This window comes from Micromys minutus (genome assembly GCF_963924665.1).
Source record: "Micromys minutus genome assembly, chromosome: 19".
In the NCBI taxonomy this organism is placed as follows: Eukaryota; Metazoa; Chordata; class Mammalia; order Rodentia; family Muridae; genus Micromys; species Micromys minutus.
The window spans coordinates 15040229-15062617 of record NC_137954.1 but is presented as its reverse complement, the minus strand read 5'-3'; the positions used below and the strand labels follow the sequence as shown (position 1 = coordinate 15062617).

At 40.1% G+C, this 22389-nt stretch overlaps 1 protein-coding gene across 2 annotated transcripts in view; it reads right to left on the bottom strand.

Moving 5' to 3' along the window:
• ADAM23 (ADAM metallopeptidase domain 23) overlaps positions 1 to 22389 on the bottom strand; it is a gene marked incomplete at its 5' end in the record, with an annotated part of 135807 nt that overhangs the window by 40188 nt on the left and 73230 nt on the right. For both annotated transcript variants that reach the window (XM_080933339.1, XM_080933340.1), the window contains 10 exons: positions 387 to 486; positions 2368 to 2416; positions 4303 to 4393; positions 5244 to 5328; positions 6142 to 6305; positions 8523 to 8594; positions 14751 to 14816; positions 16555 to 16628; positions 17360 to 17432; positions 21044 to 21107. In XM_080933339.1, the coding sequence (XP_080789465.1) occupies positions 387 to 486; positions 2368 to 2416; positions 4303 to 4393; positions 5244 to 5328; positions 6142 to 6305; positions 8523 to 8594; positions 14751 to 14816; positions 16555 to 16628; positions 17360 to 17432; positions 21044 to 21107 (838 nt within the window). The remainder of the gene's footprint in view (positions 1 to 386; positions 487 to 2367; positions 2417 to 4302; positions 4394 to 5243; positions 5329 to 6141; positions 6306 to 8522; positions 8595 to 14750; positions 14817 to 16554; positions 16629 to 17359; positions 17433 to 21043; positions 21108 to 22389) is intronic.

The window sequence follows — 22389 nt, the reverse complement described above, 5'->3', positions numbered from 1 at the left end:
AGGTTAAATGAGATTGTTGACAAAGAATGCATCTGAGTAAAAGTCCTCTCCATTTTGACTCCCTACATCTTAGCAGAAAAGTGAAAACACCAACCCAAAATGCTGGAGAAATTTTTTGCATTTTGGAGAACTGCAAGAGAGCACTGAACACTGACCCCCTGCCCCCACCTGATCTTTTGCTCAGTCTTGAGCAGAAAGAGGCTCTCGGTAACTGTATACCTATCAACTAGGTTTAGTGGCTCCTACCTGAGCTCCCAGCATCTAGGAAACTGAGGAAAGGAGATTGCTTATAGCAACATATTAAACTGTGTGACAAGACACTTGCTTTCTGAGGACAATCTCTGATGTCTGGCACACTCTTACTATTGAGAAATTAAGTTACTAACCTTAGTTGGCCTATTGAAAAGACACGCCCCGCCTCCTCTCTGTAAAAAGTCTCTGTACTCCAAAATGCTGCACTTGGAGAACTTTCGAGAGTGAGACACCCTGAAGAAACAAAGAACCAATTATGTAAAAAAAAAAAATCACAAAGGCAATCATCATAGAAGAATATTAAAAACCACTGGAAGTTCATTCTGGATGTTGATGGATCAATACAAATATTTGACAAGAAGCTTGGGTACAAATGGTTACATTTATGGAAAAGAAAGGGACAGAAAAAACATCACAGGACTAGGAGCTATGATGTGATCCCAAGCTACGCCCCCGTCCTGACTGGAATCTGTCTTGGAACACTTTGCTTGAAAGGTTTGCTACAAAATCTTAAATCGAGGCTAGGTTTTAAAGTTTGATTATTTTTATTTACTATATCTCAATAGAAGCAACCTTACTTTCTTTTACTCTGTTCTGTACAAAAGGGGTCCAGCAGCCTATAAGACCTTGTTTTTCAGAGAAGAGTCTAGAAGGTCAATTTATTAAAGACAGTGTTACCCAGACTTCAACAATCCAAAGTGTAAGTAAATGAGAAATCCCTGTAGGCTGTGTGGGATCATGCTGGATCATACATGCATATGTTATTAATGTGTATGCCCACAGCAAAAAAGAATTAAGGAATGCTCCCGTGAGCAATGGCTCTTTATTCTTCATTTCAAATACAATTATTGAGCAATATTCATGATTTAGCATGAATAAAAAATGAACCTCTCTGTGATTTATTCAATCAAATTAAGACCCCTATGTCAGCACACAGGGGAATACCATACACACGTCAAGGTTAAGCTAAATCATACACATTGGTTCCTCGGGAATGTCTGCAATAGGCCATTCTAGGATATAATACAATAGTTTTATATATGAGGGTACATGAAGAATTAAAACCCACCTCTATTGACAGTAATGTCTTACAAGAGGTATACCAAATATATCTTTGAGAAAATATACATTAACTTCAAATAGTTTATTACATCCTATGAGTATTCAATCTAAAACTCATTTAGAATTTGACAGTTTAAAAGGCAACAATATCGCCATACAAAAGCAATATATAAATGGCCCTCCTTGCTGTGGTACCCACTAAGCCTACATCATCATAAAGAGCTCAACTATGGAGCATAAGTAATGTGGCCGGGGAAGGCAAGCATTTCAAGATCGGACTGCATGTTTTCAGGCATCATGGGGCTAACAACTGAGTGCACAAACGTTCTCCTCTCCATGGAAGAAGAGGGAAAGGCCCCCAGGGAAGGAGATGGTTTCATTGACAGTAAGAGAGAAAACTTTCACCACTACAGCGAGCAGATTGTAGCCTAGGATGCCCACTGGCAATGGCCTACATAGTGGAGGGGTCTCCTGGACATAGCAGTGGTACCAGAACTCAGGCCACTAAGTGCTCACCAAGGAAAAAGAAGTGAAGTCATGTTGGTTGTCTACCACTTGGAGACTCTTTCTTTTTTAGGCATTATAACTGAATGAATCTTTTTTTTTCTTTTTCAAAAAAGCTCTGTTGACTCTACAAATAGTATGCTACAAAGTCATTGCCATAAATATGTGTTTATAAGTTCCTAAACACGTAAATGGATGGCTTAATTTCTTCACTGGCTGCTTCAGGTAAACCATCTGCTTTTATTCTAAGTATATTAAAAGATTAATACCCCCACTAAATGCAGAGGCTTTTAGTCATGTGATTCCTGTAAGGGTTAATAAATAGAAGCAGCTAATACATTTCACTTTTCTCCCCATCCTTAGATTAAAAATTAAAACATAAAGTGAATTAGCACTGTCAGTTTTAAAATATCAGACAATTAATTATTGAATTTATACTAAGCGCTTAGCCTAAAAGACCAGTACCTGAGAGACTGTGTCTCTAATGATTATATATGCAGCAATTTTTGCAACGGGCATACATCACATGCAAGAGTGATGCAGACTTACCCTGTTTCTTCCATGATACAGCCGCCCCAGGACTCTATGCATTCACACTCTATCCCAAGGAAACAAGAGCAACAAAGGGGGAGAGGGACAAAGTCACAGCTTTAGTTTGCACGCTCCTACAAAACTCCCTCAATACAGAGTGTCAAGACTCCTCTATTTCCTTTAGGTCAATGGGTCCTTCTGCCTGGAGGATAGATCGCTTCCTAAGGGGACAGGGAACACCTTGGGCTGCTCTTCATATCTGTTACTCAGATACCTTGATTAGATCTCTAAAATCCAGTGTTTAGTTCGACCTACCATTCACTGGCAAGAAGCCAAAAGCTGAATTCCAGTCTACCTTTTAATGTCGGAGAAAGTCCCATAGAGAAGACACTCAGCTTTTTTTTTTTTTATTTTGGGGGGGGGGGAGGTCTACTTTAAAATGGAAGTGGTGTCTCTCTATCTATCTCTCAGCATGGCTTTAGGGTTCACACAGACAGATGGCTTTTCCCAGATGAACTGTATGAATACAGCACAATGTCACCAAAGTCCTTCAGACACAGGGCAGCTAAAGAATAAAATTCAATTTGCTGGAGTCAGTGCCAGGATCAGCCAGAGACTCGGACCAATCTCATCTCATCCAACTGCACCATTCAACCCAATAACATCTCAGCTGACCTCCAGGGTTTCCAACTAAGCAATGGAACCCAGTGTTCTTCTTGAGTCTGAGCTATCTGGTTCAACTTCTGAAACTTTAAAGTGGGGTGGCCACTTCCTTGAGAAAGCCAACAGTATGATCTTAGAAAATGGAAGTGTAGAGCGATTAGTAAAATGTTGCTGGGCACTTGTCATGACTGTGTGTACTTGGTCATTAACGAACCATAAAGGGATTCAGGAGCAAGAATAGGGGTGTTGTTCTACTTCTCCACAGCACTATATATGAATCACACAGAGGACAGCACACAAGATGATGCATTTTCCTTTTCTTCTCTGGGAAGGCCTGGGTGGGAAGAGAGGTTTTATGCTCCTAGCTCTCACAATTATAATGACAGGATTTCGGCTTATTTTCTCATTAAATGAACAATGGATGAATATGCTGCTCTCTTTCTCCACTAGGTCCCATTGTGATGCTCTGCCTTCTACCGAAAAATGTACTGAGATTACATTTGACTACCGTCACACAAAGGGGACTGTAATTTGAGTCGGACTTTATCCTGATTTTAAAAGAAATGAAATATGGACTTTATCCTGATTTTAAAAGGAACAAGGTATTTCCATGGGCTTCTAAATAGCTGATGGTCCCTCAGTACTCCTTGAAAAAAGTTAGTCCTATCCTGCCTTCTTTCAGCTGGCCAGCAGTGGTATCCACAGTTCCTTGTCCTACTTTGGTGCTGCATGGGTCAGAGGCCATAGATGAACTCCACCTTGAACCTACCACCACACAAAGGGGGCAACTGTGACCCTCTCCCACACATCCCAAGCTTAAAGGGCCAGTGACAGGCTTTGTCTAGGGGAGACTGAGGCGGGGGCTCACCTTCTGGATGTGATCATGTGGGTAAGTGTGGTTAGCATTTAAATATGGGCTCCTTGTATGCTGTAGCTCTTGTTCCCTGTGCACTGCACCTGTGATAACCTCTCCACAGAGCTGTATCTGGCATTTTGTGTCTACACTCAAATGGTTAAATCTCTAAGGAACGTTTCTGTACAACCACCTGTCTCAACATTCTCCATGCAAGAAACAGTTGACCAGGTATGAGCTTCTGGATTTTGAAAGAGAAATGTCTTCCCCTCAAATAGTCTAATAATGATCTCAAAATGCTCACGATTATTTTTAAGGCATAAGATAGCCACTGTGATTAAACCACAGTGACACAGAAATAAAGCATTCTCAACGGCTGGGCAAGCATTATACACACAGAACGTCCCGGGGACTGGATAAGAGGTCAGTGTACGTACTTGGCTTCCTGCTCGAAGGTTCCCACTGGATTCCAAGGTTTTGAGCCAGGCTCTGTGATAAAACTTGTGCCACCGCCATTGGAAGACCATACTGGTTTTTCAGAGTTGAAAATGTGTGGGAAACATTTGAGAGAGTGCAACAAAGCCAGTTATTACTCCTCCACCAGTGTCAATGTCATCTCAAGTCCCTAAGTAGAGCCAATGTCTAAAGATGGCGTCCAATCTTTAAATCATGCCTCCCCAAGACTCTACCCCTCGAGCATCTTTCAGAATAGGATGTCTTCATGTGGGAACAGAAAATGGAAGTGGCCAAGACTGTGCTCCAACTCAACATATTCAAATGTGTCAAGAAAGGTCTCCTACTGAACTAGTAAGACTACCTAACAAGACCTATTCCAGTGCCTGCCAGGACTTTGATATAAGTGGCTAATCTTTAGAGTGCTTTTGTCAACTAAAAAATTTTGTGATAAAGGTACCCAAACAATGATTCTATACAAACATTTGTTTTAATTCCTAACAAACTTAAGTAGAAAACATAAAAACAAAAATGTATATAGAGACAAAATATATAATAGTAAAATTTTTATTTAAATGGCTAATTCAAGTATGTACAGGAAAGCATTCAAAACTTAAAAAAAAAAAAGAGTCACAGGAAATAGTTTGATAAGTTTATAAACAGCTAACATTTCAACTATAGACCTAAAATTCTCTGAGCCAATTTTCACTCATAAGAGTGCAAAACTACCATAGTGGTATTCGAAGATGTCAGTGTGAACTCAGGAGACCACTCTGGGCTCCATTTACTGATCTAAGCCACTCAAATTACATCCTCAATGTCATTGTTGAAGACGTGTGGGAGAAGGGTTTATACATGGGGCCTTACTGAAGAACAAAATCAGTTGCAAAGACAGAGTTATAGTTACAGAAACCATGAAACTTACCTCATTCACACCAACCCCTCTTACTCGAGAACACACACCTCCAAAGTAACTCAGACTGCTTCTCTTATAATGGAATGTCACGCGCCTTAAGAAAACAAGGTACTATCAGAAAACACCACATAAACACTCCTAGAACATGAATCCCCCCATGCCACACATCCTAAAAGACACTCCCAACAGGAAACTAAAAAACAAACAAACCCGTGTTTAAATGGATTTCCATCTATGCTGTTATAAACACATTGACTCCTTTTCTACTAGAGAATGTCTATTGCTTATTATTATAAATTGATAAAGGCTGAAAGAAGAGGTGGGTAAAGGGTAAAAGGGAGACAGAAGGAAGGAGTATGTTGCTTGGTTTGGTCACAGGACAGAACCACGGTGGGAGAGATGAAAATGGCCATGAGGGGGAAAGAGGAAGAGTGGAAAGAGAGGATGGCCCCCTTCCTTGGTGACAGAAGCAAACTTGCATTTGATGGTTGTCTAAAAAGATGCTTTCTAGACTTTTGCTGACTAGGTGTGGTCACATGACGATGATCTAGCCAACTCGTGTGAGGTAAATGCACACAAGCTTTCAAGAAGCCTGCTTTACAGACGTTGGCCTTACAGAAGGAACACCCTCTTGCCTTTCTCCAAGACAGGCATTCCTGCTGCCTGTAGGGAAGGCGTACCAGGGGTACCTTAGGTTGTGCTTTGACCTTAAGGATAGCTCTGTGTTTGGACAGTAGAGCTGGAGTTTATGAAACCACAGCATCCAAGCCCTGGAATTCTACCTCTATGAACAGAAAAAGGTACCAACAGCACCTCTGTCCCCTGGTACATAAGCTAACTGATCCAATAAGGGAATAAAGATAAACCGCAAGCCAAAGCTGCAGCAAGAGTCTGGAGGAACACGTACGAGATGAGGTGGACCGCGTCGGCATGCTGTTTGATACGCTGCCGGTACTTGGAGAACTCATGAAGCATCTGCACCGGGTTGATGGTGATGTCAATTTGATCTTTCTCGGTCCACGTCTCTACAGCCACCAGGACAACCCTGGTGTTGAGCTGTTCCTTATAAATCTGGGGGTATACAACAGGACAGGTGCAGGAGGAAAACACTGGGTCAAACATGCAGTCAGTGAGTCAGTCATTGGAAGGGAGGTGGGGGAGGGAAGAGAACATGGGGTCACAATTAGCTAATCATACAGAAGCTGCTTCTCCTTTCTCTTTCCCAAGAGCCAAATTAAAGAAGAAAAGAAAAAAAAAAAATCACACAAATCCGTATTCTCTACTCTCCTTAAAGATTATTTCCACCCCCCCCCCCCACCTCAGCCTTTTCCATTGCCCGGCATATTACGAGAATGTGGGGATGTCAAGGTTCTCAAGTCTGGACCTGCACTGTCAACAGGGTTCAGCAAAATAACCTTTCCAAACCCCATAGGACACAACAAGCTGAAGCCTGACATAGAGACTCCAAGTGTAATATAACCTGCAGGCTTGGGACAGTTCATCAAACAGTGCAGCTGCCTTGCTACACAATATAATAACTCTCAGAGAGAATCACAGAGCTGAGGCCAAGTGTGGGGGTGGGGGGGCAGATTTGAGTCACCAACCTCACTCTCACGTCACAGTGGCACCACTCACACACATCTTGTTATTCTTCTGTCCTCGCTACGGTGGGCCAAATAAATAACTCACAGAATTAAGCAACTTCAACGAGAGCTGCCAAGTTGTCTCACTTTTAAACTAAGAAAACAAATGAATGGTCTTTGAAGACAGTCAATAAAGAAATTAGCATCATATTAAAGCTATAACGGCTGTACAAAAAAATGAGTTAAGGGCGATGCATTTCTGCAATGGATGATCAGCTCCAGGATATTATAAATATAACATAAACTAAAAAAATTAAATTTTGCAAAGTATGATTTTATTCAATCATGCAAAATAAAATGACTAATGCAGAGATGCTGCTGGCTAATAAATAGCTTTTGCATGGGAGAAGATGTGTTTAAGATTCTCTTTTCCATGTGAGCAGATTGACAAGAGCTGAAATTAAAGAAAAGTAATAAGGCAGATGTAAACCGGCTCTCAGGGGCTCAACCTTAATTTTATATTACATATTCTATGCACATCAACTCATATTACAATTTTGTCAGCTGTGCCTATGAGACACATAACATATGCTAGGTGCACAAAATATGTTATGAATATTTACATGACGGGTGGTTTGGGGCTGTTTAAAAGGCAGATCCTCAGAGTGAGTAGCATTTAGATGCTTGGCAATTTATAAAAAAGATTTTTTTTCACAGTTAAGAGGGACCATACAATAAATACAAGATAAAATATATATATTTAGCCTAACAAAGTAGCACTTCACATCAGAATATATAAATTAATTTATGCAACTCAAATTGAATTATTTATTGGAATATAATGTATGAAATCCGGCCCTGGGTGGTTGCTACCTAAGGCAGGAAACAAGAAAAAAATCCAAACAATCATTCTTTGGAACTTATAAAGACACAGGAGGGGAAAGCATGTCAGTACTGGGGATACGTAGGGTCAGACTCCTCTGAATGAAGCAGACATTTCATTGTTGCAAATTATTGTGTGTGGTAATGACACCTAATTCTATCAACCAGAATACTAGAAATTAAGCCTGAAGCATTCCACCCTGGGAGAACTAAGACTATGAATACAGGGCCTTGAGCTTTTCATCTATCTAAATCCTCTAAGCACACGCTGCCTCAATCCATTAGGACTTCTCTACTTACGCAAAATATTTAGGAAAAGCTCAAGTAGTTATTAATAAAGTCTCATTTACTGAGAATAATTCCCAGGCCTTCCCGTCTTTCTCCGTTGCACTTTATCCCCCATGGACTCCGGTAATAACAGAGACAATGCTGTACAATCACTGCAGGTTAATAAAAATTCCTCACTGTTTAAGGAGGCAGTGATGCTAGCTACTCTGATTTGCTCATTAGATACCGTACACATGTATCAAATTATATCACTGCACCCCACAGATACCTAGAATTAAAGTGATAATTAATGAAAGTCAATATGCTTAGAAGAAAGAAACAAAGCTAAGGCTTCTTAGGATGTCTGAGGATTCTGAAGCTCAGATGTAATTCCTTACAAAGCTCTCTCCATCCAACAGTCTCTTCACCAGGGAAACATATAAATACTTTTTTTTTCCATTTCATCCAAGCAATCACTGAGCGTAGATCAAGAGATAAAAAAGACCAAGCTTTTTGGATCAACGAAAAGAAGCTTCAAGAAATCCAGGCTACTTACAGAATCCACAAGGTTGACCACAGACTTTGCGAAGTTGTTCGTATGCGCGTGAGAAGAACGGTGCTTCTTATACTGGGGGGAGAGAAGAGGGACCAGTCACTTCCAAGTCCCAACTGACAATGTCAAACATCTCATATAAACAGAAACCTCTGAGAGATGCTAGAAACGGGGATCAGAAGGTCAGAAAGTGATCTGCACCAAGCTGGATACCCTGATGCTTTCTTACATTTGTTTGTTTGCTGTTTGTTTTTCCTTTCCTTACAACACAAGCCCAGGCAGCAAAACTGCAAAACATGTCTCAGGGCCTGAAGGAGCCGACAGATGTACACACAGAAACTGTCCCTCAAAGTCAACTTTTTTTTTTTAAAGATTTATTTATTATATATATAAGTATACTGTAGCTGTCTTCAGACATACCAGAAGAGGGCATCAGATCTCATTACAGATGGTTGTGAGCAACCACGTGCTTGCTGGAATTTGAATTCAGGACCTCAGTGCTCTTAACCACTGGGCAATCTCTCCAGCCCTCAAAGTCAACTTTTAATTCAGTCTTAACAGCTACTATTGATTTCATAAAAATGAATCTTTATAAAGGGTTTAGACCAAACACTAGTTTCATGTGGACAACTGTCTCTCTTTAAACTCAAGGCCAAGCACAAGTCAAGGCCATTTCTTTTCATGTAGCACTGGCCATGACAGGAAGTATTTGTCCTGCATTTAGTAAAAGTCCTACCAAGGATGCCGCTCCTAGAACAGGTCTTTATTCTAGATAACCGAAGCCAAAGAGGAGTCAAAAAAAAAAAAAAAAAAGGAAGTATGCCAAACAATAATGGCTAAGTATAATTATTTAGAAAAACTTTTCAAAAGCATTCTTTATGTCAACCTGTGGGCCTGGAACCCTGGTGTACATCTATAATCCCAGCAATTGGGAAACTGGCAGTGGAAGATCCCTGGAACCCAAGAATTAAAGACCTGCACAAAATAAAACTCAAGAACACAACAAAATGTCTAGGGATATTCATTTGGGGTTATGAGAAGGTGCTGTTTGCAGGAGACACAGTCCAAGACTTCATACTCTACCACTCTAGAGCCAGTGCTCTACCATTGGATGCCAACTCCCACTAAGGGCCTGAATTTTTATCAAGGAGTCAGACACATTAGTCAACATATGTTGAAGAGGAGACATTTGAAAGCTTAAGTCAGGGCTAGAGAGATGGCCCAGTGATTAAGAACACCAGCTGCTCTTCCAGAGGTCCTGAGTTCAAATCCCAGCAACCACATGGTGGCTCACAACCATCTGTAATAGGATCTGACGCCCTCTTCTGGTGTGTCTGAAGACAGCTACAGTGTACTAATATATAATAAATAAATCTTTAAAAAAAAAGAAAGAAGAAAGCTTAAGTCAGCTGTAGAAACACCATGCCCTGGACAGTTCTTTCTGTAACCATGAGGAAAAGGAAAAACATGGTTTAAACTGGTGTTTCTTTCATATCATGTGTTTGAAATTTGTTATCAATTATCTTATTAAGTTAATTGTATCTTTCAGAAAGATTAAAAATATTTAATACGCAATAAAAATCATGTTTTTTTTTCTTTTTACATAAGCCTAGATAGATCCTTCTCAGAGTCTCTACCTCTCAATACCACCATGTGAATTTGAGAACAGTTCCTAACACATGAATTTCAAAAGACACTTTGGAACCAGTCCAGTAACTTTGAACTGTGATTTAGGAGTACCATATATGAGCTGCCTATTCCGTATCAAAGAAAAGACACCAAATTCACAGTATAGAACTCAGAAGCCTAAAGTTATAAAGTAAAAGATCAGAGATCTTAAGTCATGATCCTACTTAGGGCTTGAAACTGGAAGCTGTCAATCAAGATGAGAACATGGGACAGAGTCCAGAGCCAAGTTCCCAAACATGATCTAAGGGGTCAGATATTAAACAATTAGAATAGCAGGGCGAGAAAAATTACTGGGTCACAGAAACCAGAAGAGACGAAAACTGTTCTCAAATGATGATGGTGGTGGCGTTGGCGGTCTGTATACAGTGTTGGTAAGAGGAAGGGAATGACAGAACAAGGCTGGGGAGGAAGCTCAGTGGTAGAGTACTGCTTAGTAAGCAGAAGTTCTTGAGTTCCCAGCCCCATAAAGAAAACAACACTACCTTTATTAACTCGAAGCTCCATCCACTAGGCACCCAGGATCTATGAGAAACTACGTTCCCCCCACAACAAATATTTACTCCTCGAAACTCCATGAAGTGAGCTGTATTATCCCCAAACAGCTTATCTGGGATCATGGAGCTGAAACCAAAGTTTGTCCTACTCTGAGCTTAAAAAAAAAAAAAAAAAGAGTTTAACTTATCCAGTTAATAATTCCCAAAAAATAATTATAAATATTACTCATTATATAGCCGTCTCCAACAAGTCAGGATTATTAATGAAAATCTGTAATTTGTTTGCTCCATTAAAAAAATACAGTGGTTTTTAAATAAGGAAAACCAAATGAGGTTTTAATTGAAAAAATATTTGAGTCGTTGATGATTTGCACCGTATTGGTTCATATCTAATAACACGGCAGTAATACAAGCAAAATACTTGCTTTACATGTGCTTTGAAATTTTCAAACCAATTTGTTATTAAGCAGTTTTTAATATTTATTTTTAGTTTAAGCAGCTCAAAGAAATGTTTGCAGACTTTTATCAAACTGTAATTGCTCACAAATCAGGTTCTGCAAGTGAGGTACCAAGATGCTTTCTACAAATTGGAGAGATGTTTTTTTTTCCTTTCTAATTGAAAGCCTCTGATAATTAGGCTGCTTGTTCAAAACACGAGAGGTGCCATTTTTCAGATGGCCAACATTAGAGAGGGAAGCTCGAATGCAAATGTAGGCAAAATGTTTCCATTTCCTGCATGAATGAGAACTAATTTGGCAAATAAAGAAAAATGTGCGGGCTCTATTTATGATAAAACTCACCTTCACATTTTCTGATCACTGAAAACCATTTCCATCTAAGCCGGCAAATTGGCTTTCACTTCCTGGATAAATGAGCCCCTTAAGAAATGCGCCCTTTTGAAAACAATTAAAGCTGAACCTTATTTTCCACCCAAAGGTAAGAATTATAAAATCCCGCTGGCTCGTATAGTACAAACACCTGAGATGGGGCTCCTCGGTGGGATGATTACGCTAAAACCCAGCAGCAAATCTCCCGTCGGAAACTGACGTATTCACTTATCTAGCTCGGTCTGGCTGGCTGCAGGGTGCGGGTTCCTGCGCTCTTCGTTTATTGTGTCTTCGCAGCAATTGATTAGATTCTAAAGCTTCGTTTGTTAAAAAAAAATTACCTCAAAAGGGGGAAATTTTCTCAACTCTTATGAGGGTCTTAAAAATGAGTATTTATTTGGGACGGAATATAATCTGCTCTTCCAGCAAAGGGATTGTTTAGTGCTATTAGCACAAAATAATAATTCTTTAAATGCTAGAAACTCTCCGGTTGCTTTGTTCCATCTTAGGCATTATCACCATTCAAAAATCACCAAGGTTTGTTATTTGTTTGTTTGCATTTTTTAAATCCAACCCCCCCTAAATTTATGATCAAAATACAATGCTCAGTTTTCATCCACTATAATATAATGAAATGAAAACTCAAGCATTGTTCATTTAAAAACTTGGATTTCTTTTTTAATTAAGAGATGTGGGCTGGTGAGCGACTCAGTGGGTAAAAGCCCTGGCCAGGCAAGCCTGGAGACCGTTCATTGTCTAAACCTTTAAAAAAAAAAAAGGCACCTGCAACCCCAGCCCCCGGTGCCGACATGGGAAGTGGAGACAGAATTACTAGCTAGCCTGGAGAACATTATGGCAGAAACAAGGGGCTGACCTCTGACCTCCACAGCACACATGCCTACAATCCTGTATATAGTATACGCACATACACACAATAATAAATTGATGTTTAAATAAATGTTTAAAAGAACTTAAATTGAAAGACATGGAACCCCAAATATAATGTTTATTTTTATCACAAAATGTGTGATATAAACAACTAAGGTTTTCTCTGCAGAGAACAATATTTTTGAGAATGGTGCTATGAGATTATTTGTACAATTGGGTACAAATTGTGGTACTACCTCCTGTGTACTCTCTTACCTGGGCTCTTTCTTCTCCTCCCACCCTCTCTTTTCTCTCTCTCTCTCTCTCTCTCTCTCTCTCTCTCTCTCTCTCTCTCTCTGTCTGTCTCTCTCTCTCTCTCTCTATCTCTGTCTCTCTCTCTCTCACACACACAAACACACACACAGACAAATAGTAAAAATAATGTTCTCAACTAGTCATCTGGAAGAACTGCACATTGCGTATTCAACAATACTGTATACAAATATATATTGTGTGTAGATAAGATACAATTATCTATACATTACGAGATTTGTTTACTGAACTTGCCACAATCATTAAATTTAAGCCTTTCTTAGCACAAGTCCCCACCTGAACATTTGGTTTTCCTTACCAGGGAACACTTCTCCTGAGTCATATGTAATTCCAAAAAAAGTTTCCTTCTCACTCTTATATCTCAAGAAATTTAGTTAAAGGCTGATACAGAAAATTAAATCTGTCTACAATAAACAAACAAACAAACAAACAAATAAATAAATAAATAAATAGAAAGAATTCCACTGGGGGGGTGCGGAAATAATTTTCAACATAGCTGAATTATTACTTAGTAACTAATGGTAATTAGTTTAAATATCTATTAAAGTAAAAGAATCAAATAAAAATTAAATATACATTGAACCTTTTATAATACGCAGTTTCAGGACTTCTCTGATGAGACTGAGCTGAATGGAATTTCATGCTGTCACTCTAGTACAAAATACAACTCATCATACAGCTCCCTACCATTGATCCCCTTAAAATAACAAGGACTTAGTGGAGCTTTAAGTTGTATTCCAATATTTTCTAAGGGTTTCCTCCATATCTGACTTCTAAGCACAGAGTCCTTAAAAATACAACGCCACTTCCATAAAATCAACTACTCTCAATGAGCAATTTTTAGAAACTGCATAGCTGTAACAAAACAATCCCTGCCCTAACGAGATTGGGGTTGTGGCCGCGGTAAGACCTGATGCAAAAGGCTCAAGAGAACCAAAGGGTCACTTCCATGCCTAGATTCAGTTAATGGTATCACTTCCATAGCTGGACACGCTGGAGATGAGCCAGCACTAGAGAAGTGTATCTGAGAGGTTGCCACAGAAACGGAGCACAGTCGTGCACATCCTTGACACACGACTCTCTGAGCTGACAACGGAGAACAGGCACGAATGAGTGGTGTCTCTGTCTGCACTTATCTTAAGCATCACCAGGGTGCAGCTCATGCGGCTCTGATGGGAGTAACACATTATTTATACTACACATTATTTATATATTTAGACAGGTGCTTCATTTGTTTGCTCAGTGTGGGGGATGGGACCCAGAACCTCACATGTGATTTTTTTTTTTTTTCATACCAAAGCATGGGATAGACCAGTGGCCAAACACACAGATGTGAAAAGTAGGAAGCAAGTGTTTTTAAACTGGATGAGTGAAATGCATCGCACTGGCAAATCTACCTGTTATAAATCTCTATTAAAGAGGTCATTTTGGAACTGTCAAAATTCCATAAAGTTACTGTCTCTTCTTCATCTAGACACACGATGATGATTATGTCTAAACATCTGGACTTTATTGACTTACAAAACAGTAGTTAAATCAAAGTAAAATGCATTTCTTGTTTAACAAGGTATTGGGCTCCTGTGCTGGCTGGAATGAGAATGGTCTCCATAGGACCATATGTTTGAATGCTTGGTCTTGGAGAACCTGCTTTGGGAAGGATTAGGATGTATGAGCTATTTGGAAGAGATGAGTCACTGAGTGTAGACCCATGCCAGTCCTCTCTCTCTCTCTCTCTCTCTCTCTCTCTCTCTCTCTCTCTCTCTCTCTCCCTCTCCCTCTCCCCCTCCCCCTCTCCCTCTCCCTCTCCTCCTCCCCCTTCCCCTCTCCCTCCCCCCTGTATGTCTGGTTCACCTGCCTGCTGCTATACTACACCCCCCACCCCGGTTAAGTTAATAATGGACTCACACTTTGAAGCTGTAAGCAAGGCCTCAATTAAATGTTTTCTTGTATAAACGGCCTTGGTCATGGTGTCCCTTTGCAGCACTAGAACAGTAAGTAAGACCACAATTTTATATTCTTACCGTCTTGTGATCATTAACAATCATAAGCTCCAAATACTTCATCTCTTCAAACACACCACGAGATGGCTAAAGAAAAAAAAAAGCAGGGTTAGACATAAAGTATCTCTAAGCCTTAAATTTCAAGACTCTTCACTGCGTACTGTATACATATCTAAAAAAAAATGCCTGGTAAAGAAATTGCTCATATGTGACTATAAAGTGTCACTGAACGAAGAAGAAGCTAGAGTCATACAGCATCATTATCTCTATTCACCAAAATGAGAACTAGGTCATAGGGCTTCTGTGTGGTTTTCCATGTAAAATTACGCTAAAGAAAAAGGCATGATATAACAGCTAAAAATAAATAAACTTCCTTTTCTATCGCAATAATGATAAAATAGTCACATTTACTTAAAACATCAAAGGGAATTTGCTTTAAATTCATCTCCAGAGAGCAGCAGGCATCTCTGAAATCCCATCAGGGTGGTCAACAGGAAAGAGGACTAGAATAAAAGGCATCTGACAGACTTCCAATTTCCAGCCCCTCACAGGGACACACGCCGACAGAACACTTTCGGAAGAAAGACTATTCGACTTCTCAGTCACTCGCATCCTTTCCTAGTTGAAAAGGTAATGAGGACGGGTCTTCCTCATTTCGCACTGAGGAACAGTTCAGTGTGGGGTAGACTGTAGTGAAAGGAAAGCCGAGTAAACCAACTGCATCTTTGGGAGCAAGCGCTGAGTTCTAATTAACTGAACATAAAAATTGTACTCATGATTACCGTAATGCCAATGAGCACCGTGCCAGAAGATGATTCAAACTTCAACTAACTTTTAGATCACTGGGGGGTCTAATTCGTTTAACACACACACAAATACATTCAACTATGTCTTATCTAAAATGTCTAATTTGTGCTATAATTACTCATTAAGTCATCTAGTGAATTACTATGTAACCTATAAGCTGTAGAATTAATTCTTGGTTACATGGCATTCACCATGTAATTACTAAACAGCCCCAATCATTACAGTCTCCTAATCTATTACATAGTTAGTTACGATGCCTCTGTGCATCTATCAGTGCAGAAAAGGCAAGCATGCAACAGTTACTGGTTATACGGTCTCATGACTTTTATTTAGTCACTTTTATTTGGCCATATTGCCAAAAGAGGGACGATGCTGTGCCATTCTAGTCTGAAAAACACATTCAGATTTCAACTTTGGTATAATAGAGTTTTTTGTTTGGAAGAAATACAAATAAACCTGATTAGCCAATTTTTTTGTTTGTTTTAACAGAGATGTTCTATGTTACACTGTAGAAGCTGGAGTCCTTCTGAGGCTGTGGCACAGTCTCTTTATTGTATGTGTGTGTGTGTGTGTGTGTGTGTGTGTGTGTGTGTGTGTGTGTGTGTGTGTGTTTGGTTGCTTTGGTTTGGTTGTGTGGGGAGGGTGAATGCATGAGGAAGCCAGAGGTCAACTACTGGAATCAGTTTTCTCCTCCTTCTATCAGGCAGTCACAAGGATGGAGTTCAGGGTACTTCATCTACTTAGCCATCTTACCAGCCCTACTGTGCTTTTCCATGGGGGACAGGGGTTGGATGTCCTATTTTCCTAAGAAAAACGTGTGGAAGACACATTTTTACATGACATAAGGGTTCATGGGGCACTCTAATCAGTTCACATCCTAATCAGGAGGGAAGAAAAAAATAGCATGATGCTGAAAATCCCCAAGAGATGGAGCTTCCCTGTGCTGCTTTTGTTTTGAAGGGGAAAGTTAGACGGAGTGTGGGGACTGAGAAGGAGCCAAGCCTGGGGCTACACTTACATTGACTGCTCTTTTCCTTCTTCTTAGCCACTGTAATTCAGGTAGCAAAGGCCACTGGTCACTGCCATCTGTGCCTGTGTAAGAGGGAAATTAACATCAAATGGATTCGGACAGTGTCCCATTGAGAATACTCTTCATGAAGGAGCGGTGGCATTAATAATAAATGTCATCACAGAGCCCAAATAGCCTACAGTGAAACAATGCATTGATTGTTCAACGTTTCACACTCACGGAGACAGTTCAAATGCTATTTTCTTCTTGCCATGAAAAATGTGAGTTGTCCAAGGTAGATTAGAAGACGGTTATTTGACCTACAACCATTTGACAATAGCCTAAGAAGTCTATGTGTGCCCAATTTACTGTTAGACTTTAGAATGGTACGTGGCATAAAGGTTTTGTATAGATTATGAAAGATTTTGAGCATTAGCATATAGGAGTAGTATCACATGCCCACAGGAAGCCAAAAGAAGCCTTTGCTAACATAAGCATACTAAAGATGCTGCAGGGGCAGAGAGGCTGGGGGAGGCAGCACAAACTGGGGAAAAGCAAACCAGAAAGTATGGTTAATGCCTGGCCTTGCAGGACTCATTTGCATTTGGCTACAGGCAGGACCTTCATTTGTCACCTCCACTGAAGCAATTTTCCATGCTTCATCCCAGGAAAGGCTCAGCCGACACTGCACTCCCCACCCACACAGCTGACCCGAGTCCTCAGACCAATTTCCCTCCCCAACAAGCGTGCACATCTACAGAGGTCTGCAAGTCCCAGCCCCACACATACCATGGCTATTTTAATTAAGACTTACTGAGGTTCTTCATCTGCTTAGAATATTGTCCTGCCAAGGTTTTCTGGATTATGTGTGGTCGGCCTGTGCTTTTCTGAAACAAAAAACAATTGCAGGAAATGAAAACGTAAGACAGGAGGACACCTCTATGAGTCTATGAGGCAGTGTTTGCGTAATGCTTCTTCTAATATCCTTCCTTACACGGGGACGTGAGATGTGAGAAGGAAGAGGCTACGCCTTGATGAGTCTTTAATTTTAAATGAAAAAGTGCCCTTCAACTGCTCCACTTCAGATCAAAGCACTGTTTTGTCAGTTGCTCTTGAATCTAAGCTTCTTTCAAAGCCCCAAGTGGGAACTTCGTAAGAAACGCCCGTCCGGCCTGTCCGGCCTGTCCACCAGCATGAGACCATGCTGGCTGCTCCTGTACACTTTTAAAACATGAGATCTGAAAAGATGAAACCGCAATTTTCCCATCCACTTGTAAATGATTTAAAAATGATAACATCCATAGTTAATTACAGCTGCAAGGCGGAACTACATCACTGGTGACAGGGTTTGAGAAAGATTTTAATAATTTCCGTAAGGAACCTTGAAAATGTTTATGTCCTTTAGCCAAGGAATTTCCTGGACACGTTACATTGTTAGCAGTGCAGGTGGCATCAAGAGCTGAGTGCTTAGTCTCAGCCAACCCGTGTTTACGTGTGTATTGTCCAAATTATTCTCAACAAGAAGTCCACGTAGTCTGTATTCTATTCCTGTTCTGGGTTGCCTTCTGTTGCTATGATAAAACACTGGGCATAACAAACTTGAGAAGGAAAGAGCTCATTCTGATTTGCAGCTTCCAGTCCATCACAGAAGGAAATGAGGGCAGGAATCTAGAGACAAGAACTGAAGCAGAGACCATGGACGAATATTGCTTACTGGCTTGCGTCCTCTGGCTTGCTCAGCTACCTTTTTTATACAGCCCAGGGATGCCTATTTTATCTCAGCTGTCTAAGGATAGTTTTGCCCACAGTGGGCTTGGCCATCCTACATAAGTTAGCAATAAGAAAACGACACACAGACACGCCCACAGGCCACTCTGATGGAGACAGGTCTTCAGATGAGTTTCCCTCATCTTGGGTGAGTCAAGTTGACAACCAAGATCAACCACCACATTTCTACCCAATGAATTAAAATACTGAGATTCAGAAAAATACATAATTGGGCTAAGTTGTGCTATGAAACGATCAGTTTATTTAAAACATATATGGAAATATGCAACTGAAAGATTGTGTGAATATTTGCTAAAAGGTGATAAGAAATTATCTTTGGGGATGGTATGATGGATAATTACAATCTAATTGAGTGTTTGTTTTGCTTTTCAAGTTGTTTAGCATATTACTAGATTTGAGCGCTTTTGTAATATTGATATTGGACCCAGAGTCACATGCATACTAAATTAGTTCTGTTCCACTAAGCAAAGCCTGGCTTGTTTCCTGGTTTGTTTGTTTGTTTGTTTGTTTGTTTGTTTTAGGTGTTATTACTTTGTTTGGTTGGCTTTGTTTTTTGAGGTGCATCTCTGCTTTTCTTTTTTTAAATAAAGTTGTAAGACAAAAAAAAGTAAGAAAACTTACTGCACCAAATAAAACATGGATTTGGATCACACACACACACACACACACACACATACACACAAAGCCTTTCTTATTAGATTTGATAGACAACAATAATTCAGAATATTGCGGACTGCTTTGTACTTGCAATAGAACGTGAATTCTCACTGGAACTGTCCCGTCCATACTCAAAGCAGGCTAAAATCAATAATAACAATAATAATATGAACAGCTAAAAATCCAAATTTTATTCTAATTTGTTCTTTATCCTGGCAACATGCGACTAATTTAAAGTCTGGGGTTCTGCTCCTTTGCCCCCACCCACGGCGAGGAGGAGTGCGAATCCCTCTGAGAACAAAGGGAGGAGGAGGAGGCCGGCAGGGAACAGAAGATAATAAGCATGTTACCAGCAGCCCCGGGAGTGTAATTACAGTTACAACGGCGAAGCAGCCATTCCTTAAACATTTTGATAATTTGAGTTTATATGTATATAAACCCTTTCAGCAGTTCAGCAGACACCACAACACATTGGTGAATTCACCCCCCCCCCCCCGTCTGCAAAAACTGTCTCATATGGATGCACTGGAAATTACCCCATTTACACTTTCCAATGCAAAAGCTTAGAGAACTATTTGGATTCACTGTTGTTGTTTTCTTTTGGGGTTTCTCTGGTGAGGGAGGTAAGACAGCAGTTACTCAGAGCCAATAGTCAGGAGTTTTGCTGAGTGTATGAAGGTGGCAGTTTTGCTCTAAGATGGTTATCTGCCTGCCCATGGAAGAGGAAGCATACTTTACTCATCAAAACTTCTCAATCGAGACTAAACTGTCATCACTCTCTGGAAAGTTTTTAATTTATCAAAACCCATACAAGCCTGTTCAAATATTGTCATCCTCATGTACAATTTAATGGGTTTTTTTTTTCTCAAATTTGAAAAGTTACCTCATAGTTATATATATATATATATATATATATATATATATATATATATATATGTGTGTGTGTGTGTGTGTGTGTGTGTAAATATATAATTTATTTTCATTTATACACTAGATAATATATATTTATATATTATAAATAAAAGATACATTTATGTGTGTATTATATAAATATATAGAAGTGTGTTATATATTTTATATTATATAAATATATATATTACAGAGTTGGTGAGAATGCTCAGCAGTTGAGAGGTCTTGCCACACTTGCAAAGGGCCCAAGTTCAGTCCCCAGCACCCACATGGTTACTCTCAGCTCTCTGTAACTCTACTTCCCAGGGCTTTGATGCCCTAGACTGGGCTCCTGGTGTGTGTGTGCATGCACACATATGTGTGTGTGTGTGTGTGTGTATTCATGTATACATGTTTTAACAGCCTAGTGACACTATATTTTTCAAATAAAGTTGTTTTTTTTTTAATGTTTTCATCTGGACATGGTAGCACCAACAGAATATTCATGAGGGCTGGACTCAGGATGATGCCCTGTGCCCCACCAAACTTGTTTTCTGCTCCCCTTCAAATGACTCTCAAAAAACGTTTTGTTTTATTTTTTCTCATTAAAGTTTCCTCCCTAGGTCTCGCACACACACACATCCCCATCTTGAGTCTCTGGATATCAGTTTTATCATGAATGTAAACTACTGTAAGCTTTCAATATAATATTGAGGACTCTGTGTTAGACTACCTTGTTATGGTAGTTGGCCTGTGCAGGACAAAACACTACTTTCCTCTCCATCTGGAAACTGTATGTCGTATCATGTAGACATTGTTTAGACCACAAATTTCCCTACTAAGTAATTCTAGGAACAGGAAGTAAGTATATTCTTACACAATCATCTAAAGAAGACAGTGGAAACAGAAGCTTTTCTAATGGAGTCCAGGTTGTCCAGTGCAAAACAAAAGCCCTCCCTGTTCTCTTGGAAGACTGAGAGATAAGCTTGCTTCAGAATACCTTAGCATCATCATACCTCTGATCTGGCCTCACTGGCATGAGGGCCTGGCATTGTACCATTCTAAGTGTGACATCACATAACACGGATAAATGATCTTTGATGGGTTTTGTCTTCACATGCTGGAAAACCCAAATACCATAAGGAAATTGGTGTCACAAACCCACCTCATCATGAGTCAGCTCCAGAGGCTCTATCATATACACGAAGGTGTCGTCCTCAAACATGCCACTGTAAGACAAGACACCAAGAGGAGAGTCACCAAATGTGGCAAACAATGAGAACAGACAAGTGAGCTCCTCTACAATGTCTTCTGAGAATGCCTCAGGGCAAATTTCTTCACACAGCCCCAGATAAACTCCCAATAGCTACATGGAATCCTCCCACGGTCTCAGCTTCAGCACTCCAAGGATTCTACTAAGCAGCTTGCAAGCACAAAAGTGTAAAGCATTCCCCCAGTGCACACTACATGACATAATTCATTTCCAGAAATAAACTTATGGCAACATTGATCTGGAATAAGATCTCTCACATTTTGTGGGAAAATTGCTTGCTTAAGAACTATATGAAACTAGTACAAATTTCTTGTTATGCAAATTACACATCACATAAAAGAAAGCTGACCACCCATTGTCTAAGAATATTCTAAGACCATTTCTGATTCTGAAGACGCTAGCAGGAGTACCTTTACACTTGTAAATTGTGAATTCCTATTAAGTGGTTTGTCATTAAAAAACACACACATTTAACTTGGGGAGACATGAGGTTTCTTTAAAATAACGTTAGAAAGGAGTTTTAAGAGCCCTTTTCATCCCATGTCTAAAGCTAAGTCTTCATCCTAGGCATCACTTGATTTGGGTCTAAAACGTGTTTATGCATGGTTTCAATGAGTTTACCTCTAGACAATGGAAGAGTTCTTCTTAGCACCCCATCCTTCCCAGGAGATACCTAGTTAGACTTAGAGCTAATCCAATTGATGACCTTTGCCATATATCTGTAAGTGCTGTGTCAACTGAGTCACTCTGTAAGCTTCTGGCTAAAGTTTGGGTCGTAAATGCCCAACAGACCCACTCCTAAGGAACCGATTTCTCCTCGGAGTGGTGCTCCTGGCAGGCAGTGGAATCACCATGAGCCTTGTAAGAAGTCTTTAGCTCATGGCAGGGGTTAGGGAAAATGCCCTTGCAGGGCACTGTGAGACTTCAGTCTCCTTCTCACTACCTCTCCTTGCCACATAGTGAGCAGTTTTGCTGCACAACACACATTCGATTCACAATGATGTGGTTCCTCACAAGTAGCCCAAAGTAATGGGGTCAAGCCATCATAGATTCAAACCTCCAAGGCTTGAATGAAAGTAATCCTTTTCCCTTATAAGTTGAGTACCCTGGGGATTTTGTTTCAGTGGCAGAAAGGTAACCAACACACCCCTAACCTTTCCCTCTTAACCAAAACGGGCCTGACTAATCTATGTAGTTATTTGTTTAATTTCTGAGTTTTCTGCAAGGTCTAGGTGTTA